General features: G+C 53.8%; 1 protein-coding gene across 1 annotated transcript; it reads right to left on the minus strand.

Moving 5' to 3' along the window:
* Window positions 1–2,819: 2,819 nt before the first annotated feature.
* Window positions 2,820–5,530, minus strand: LOC113902820 (cystatin-9). Its single transcript, XM_027558187.1, has 3 exons — window positions 5,189–5,530; window positions 3,791–3,916; window positions 2,820–3,093 (listed from the first exon to the last, which is right to left on the minus strand). Exons 1-3 carry the CDS (start codon window positions 5,432–5,434, stop codon window positions 3,001–3,003), a joined length of 465 nt encoding a protein of 154 aa, XP_027413988.1. The 5' UTR covers window positions 5,435–5,530; the 3' UTR covers window positions 2,820–3,000.

Raw genomic sequence — 5,530 nt, forward strand, 5'->3', positions numbered from 1 at the left:
AGAATGCTTAAACTACCACACAATTGCACTCATTTCACACACTAGCAAAGTAATGCTCAAAATTCTCCAAGCTAGGCTTCAACAGTACGTGAAATGAGAACTTCCAGATGTTCAAGCTGGTATTAGAAAAGGCAGAGGAACCAGAGATCAAATTGCTAGCATCCATTGGATCATAGAAAAAGCAAGAAAGTTCCAGGAAAACATCTACTTCTGGTTCACTGACTACACCAAAGTCTTGGACTGTGTGGGTCACAACAAACTGTGGAAAATTCTTCAAGAGATGGGAATACCAGACCACCTTACCTGTCTCCTGAGAAATCTATATGCAGGTCAAGAAACAACAGTTAGACTGGACATGGAACAATGGACTAGTTCCAAACTGGGAAAGAAGTATGTCAAGGCTGTATATTGTCTCCCTGCTTATTTAACTTCTATTCAGAGTACATCATTCGCTGGATGAAGCACCAACTGGAATCAAGATTGCCATGAGAAATATCATTAACCTCAGATATGCAGATGACACCACCCTTATGGCAGAAAGTGAAGAACTACAGAGCCTCTTGATGAAAGAGGAGAGTGAAAAAGATGGCTTAAAACTCAACATTCAAAAAATGAAGATCATGGCATCTGGTCCCATCACTCCATGGCAAATAGATGGGGAAACAATGGAGACGGTGACAAACTTTATATTTGGGGGCTCCAAAATCACTGCAGCCATGAAATTAAAAGAGGTTTGCTCCTTGGAAGAAAAGCTATGACCAACCTAGACAGCATATTAAAAAGCAGAGACATTACTTTTTCAACAAAAGTCCATCTAGTCAAAGCTATGGTTTTTCCAGTAGTCATGTATGGATGTAAGAGTTGGACTAAAAAGAAAGCTGAGCACAGAAGAATTGATGCTTTTGAACTGTGGTGTTGGAGAAGACTCTTGAGAGTCCCTTGGACTGCAAGGAGATCCAACCAGTCCATCCTAAAGGAAATCAGTCCTGAATATTTACTGGAAGGAGTGATGCTGAAGCTGAAACTCCAATACTTTGGCAACCTGATGCGAAGAACTGCCTCGTTGGAAAAAAAAATCCTGATGCTGGGAAAGATTGAAGGCAGGAGGAGAAGGGGACAACAGAGGATGAGATGGTTGGATGGCATCACGGACTCGATGGACAAGAATTTGAGTTCGCTCCTGGACTTGGTAATGGACAGGGGAGCCTCTCCTGCTGCAGCCCGTGGGGTGGCAAAGAGTCAGTCGATAGGATTTAACTTAACTGAGCTGTGACCACGAGGCCCCCAGAGGGCGCCATCCCCCATGACACAGCTCAGCTCCTGAGCACATGGGCTTCACGCTCTCTGCTTCCCCTTCACCCCTCCCCTTCCTCTGGTGACAGCCCCTGGACAAAGGGGACAGTGACAGAGGGGACAGCGAGGGCCCGCTGAGTGTCGTGGCCACCCCACCTGGGACACCTCTGAGGGAGGGTGTGTCTGTCAGCTGGCCAGGCCTCAGGCTGAGAACCCAGGAGCTGAGGGGTCATGTCAAAGGAGACTCAGGGATTCTGAGGGAAGCTCCTGGGTCCAGGACCTGCAAACCCTGCTCCCACCCGACCCCAGCACCCGCCCAGGGGCCTGGGAGCCCATGTTCCAGAACTCGAGGGCACTGGGGGCCACGGGGATGGGGGCACATCTACACCTGAAAGACCCCAGCCCTCTGCTGCTTTCTCGGTGGGGACACCCTTCACCCCTAGGTGGGCCGCCTCTGTCACCCACAGAGCTGACTCCGGGCCACTCATCCTCTTAGGTTCTGTCCCTCCTTGTCTCTCCAACCCTCACCAACTGCTGTGCCCCTTGACCTCCTTCCACTCACACTCCTTGCAACTGTGCCCTTGATTCAGCATCCAAGTCTGGGGCACTCCATAAGTCTCTGATCCCCCTGAGATGCTGAGGGGGGCAGGTGGCTGGGCTTCCTCCACGGTTGGTCCTTCCCAACCCACCCTGCCTGGGTCTTGCTCTCTCTCCTGGACAGGAGGCAGTGTTATCAGCTCGGGATGGAGGAGGCAGTGTCACGAGAGGGAAGGAACAGGGTGTCAGACCAGAGGGGCGGACCATGGGAGGAGTATGTCCTGGAGCAGATAGACTGGGCCCACGCCCAGGGAGGCCGGGTGGGAGCCGGAGACGGGAAGGGTGAAGCCTTGGTGCCTGGGGGCAGCAGCCATGATGGGCCGACAGTGGAGGTGCAGGTGGGCTCAGCCCTGGACCCTGCTCCTGCTTTTCCCCTGACAGACGTGCCTGCTCAGTCCTATTCTGGGAGACCAGTTGCTGGCTCCACAGCACCAGCAGCTTTTCTCAGCTCTGAGCGTCCCAGGGGCCCTGGGTTTAGAGGAAATGCACCTGCTGCTCCAAAGGTCCAGAGACCCTGGGCAGCTGCATGTTTTTAAGAGGCTCCAGGAGACACTGCAGCTTGTGGTGGGTGGGCCCATCTGAGTGGAGGCTAGAGCCCCTCCTACATTCCCCCATCCCATAGCTTCCCAGATCAGTGGATGTGTGTGAGCAAGCCCCTGGGCATGTGCTGAGGGGCCCAAGACCCTGTATGGTCCACCCTGCACTGAGGGTTGCCTGTCCAGCCATGCCAATGTCCCTCTAAGGATCACGCTCATCTCATGAGGCCGGGAGACAGCTCAGATGCACCTGTGCTCCTAGGTTGTGCCACCGGCAGCTGGCTCACATGTCTGAGCGGGAGACACACATCCCCCGGGCTCAGCCAGTTGCCCTGCTGGGAGGACGACCCCAACTGCCCAGCCCCCACCCTCTGGAACCAGGCTGCACAAGGCTGCTTGCAATGCTGACATTTAATGACCAGTTCTACGGGGTGACATGGACAGGGAGGCGTGTCCGTATGGCCCGGGTGTGACACCCAGAAAGGTGCTCATCCAGAGAACTGAACCAGAGCCTCTTGGACACTGAAGGGACACGACAGGGTGGCAGGGGTGCCCCCCGGGCTGAGGTGTGGTCTCACTCAGCGGAGCCCTCCAAGCAGGTGTCGTTCAGGAGTTGGAACTCTGTCTTCCAGGGTTCAGTGTCTACAGTGAAGAAGCAGGTGATGGTCTGTGGGAACAAGCACAGGGACAGAGTAGAGGGGAAGGGACTTGGGACGCTGGTGTCTCCAGCTCTAAAGCTGGCATCCAGCAAACCCTACCTTCTTGGGTGGGCAGGTCACTCTGCCCTGTCAGGCCTGTGATCTCCAGAGACTCCTCCCCTGACACCAGGATGTCCCGTATGACCCATGCCCCCAGTGTCCCAGCAGGGCCTCTGACCTGTCTGTCTTATCCAGGGGCGGAGTTCACCCCCTTGTCACCTGGATCAGGAGCAGCAGGGTAGGGCCTGGGGGGGAGGGCATGGGGGCTCAGCCTCCATCCGTCCAGCTCTAGGCAGGAGGACCACTCGGCCACGGACATGCTGCCACTCTCTCACACACTCTTTCTCCCTAAGGCGGGGCGGGGCGGTGGGTGACAACCAGGAAGGGGACATCTCACCTTCTACCCAGGGGCCTGGACCACGTGGTCAGGAACAGTCTAACTCTAGGGGGACCTGGGATGCAGCAGCAGAAATGGAACCAGTGAGTAGACAGGCCAGGGGCATACAAGTCACCAGTGACCCCTGGGCTGGCCTGCCTGGCTGGCCTCCATGCTGCAGACGACCCCTCGGTGGACTTTGCAAAGGCGTCGTCATCACTCCCCACACCGCCTGCCCTGATGCAGTGTCCACGGCCCTGTAACCTGAGGGTGGCTGGTGTGTGTCTTACATTGTTCACGTCTGGAGTTGCTTGAAAAGGACAGTTGTCGATGTCTTCGTCAAATTTCCCGCACCTGGTTCGGGCGAACTGCAGCTCCATGGAGAACACCAGGCCTTTTTCTTCTTTCTGTTCAGACTGTGAAGTGAATGCTTTCTCTTCCCATATGCACATATCCACACACACAGGCACACACACTCCTGCACACACAGGCACACACACATCCATGTTCACACATCCACACATAGACACATACATATCCATACACACAGACACACACACCCACACATACATACACACATACACACACACACAGACACACATACACACACTCACACATACAAACACACAGATACACACATGCACATACACACACACATACACGCACATATCAACACACACAGACGCAAGGACATAAGCACACAGGCACATTCACAGGGCTGGGACAATGATTTTAAGAAGCACCCTCCCTCTCACACAGTGCACTGTCTTCTTCTCCACTGCCTGGACTTCAGGCCTCGTAGCGCCCCCCTACTCTAGCCCTGCCTTTATTCCCAATACCCAGAGTCAGTCTTGCACTCCAGGCCAGAGACTGCAGGCAGAGACCCAGGGAGGGCAGGAGAGCCAGGTGGGACCCACTCCTGTCCCTGGAGGGAAGCTGGAGCCGCGTGGAGAGCACTCTGCCTTCCTTCTGTCACTCAATCCAGAGGTGCAGAGGGGGTGTCGCCCCAGCATGTCTCCTCTCCCCCAGGCACTCATGCAAAGCACAGGTACACATCCACACATGGCCACACACAGGACCGCAGAATGCTCTCGGCCTTTCTGTCTGCAGTGCATGTGAAAATCGCACCCCTGGTCATGTTCTGCAGATTCCATTGCCATGAGAACATTTTAGGATTCAGAACATGGTCTGGGGAGAGTGTAAATCTTGCTCGATCCACGGAGGAGAAGGAGCCCAGAGCACATGGGGTCAGAGGAGAGGCCCTGAACACCCAGAGGCTCCTCAGGACACGAGGCCTCCAGCGGCTTTCCCTGCTCTCTCTCTCTCTCTGTTTTCCCTAAAGAAGCCTAGTTTAATGTGATTTCCATTATGTCGATTCTAAATCTCTAATCCAGGGTTTTCTGTCTGGCTCTTTTTTTTTTTTTAATAAATAGTTTCATCCCCTCATAGTTTATATTTTGCTTATTCTTCATAAAACAAGGTGAAAAATGACAAAACTGAAAACACACCTCCCAGAGTTTAAAAAATTCCCATTATTATTTTTTTAATAAAAACTGAAACTAACCCAATAGGCTATATTTCCCTCTGTTTTATGGTTGTCAAATGATGATTGAGATCCCTTGCTGACACCACCTCCCGACCCTAGTAACAGCTGGTGAGGCCAGCAGTGGGGAAAATATGGTACCTACCAACTCCAGCCACGACCGCAGTACACGCACCACTTTGTAGGCATTCATGTCCTGGCTCCTCAGGTTGTACACGTGTAAGGCATACTCCACGACGGCAGGAAGGTAAAGCTCCAAGATATTTGTGTTTTCACTATTCTTGTCCCCTTTGCGACGCCAGCCATGAGTCACCAGGAGCCGGGGACCCAAGAGAAGCAGGAGCAGAGTCCAGGGCTGAGCCCACCTGCACCTCCACTGTCGGCCCATCATGGCTGCTGCCCCCAGGCACCAAGGCTTCACCCTTCCCGTCTCCGGCTCCCACCTGGCCTCCCTGGGCGTGGGTCCAGTCTATCTGTTCCAGGACAT

This window comes from Bos indicus x Bos taurus, chromosome 13 (genome assembly GCF_003369695.1).
Source record: "Bos indicus x Bos taurus breed Angus x Brahman F1 hybrid chromosome 13, Bos_hybrid_MaternalHap_v2.0, whole genome shotgun sequence".
NCBI lineage: Eukaryota > Metazoa > Chordata > Mammalia > Artiodactyla > Bovidae > Bos > Bos indicus x Bos taurus.

Excerpts from the sequence above, each read along its gene's own strand:
- LOC113902820 (XM_027558187.1), bottom strand. The coding sequence starts at position 5,434 with ATGATGGGCCGACAGTGGAGGTGCAGGTGGGCTCAGCCCTGGACTCTG. Across the intron at positions 3,917-5,188 it reads TGCGGTCGTGGCTGGAGTTG|TCTGAACAGAAAGAAGAAAA; the intron begins GTAGGTACCATA and ends TTCACTTCACAG. Across the intron at positions 3,094-3,790 it reads CAACTCCAGACGTGAACAAT|ACCATCACCTGCTTCTTCAC; the intron begins GTAAGACACACA and ends TTGTTCCCACAG.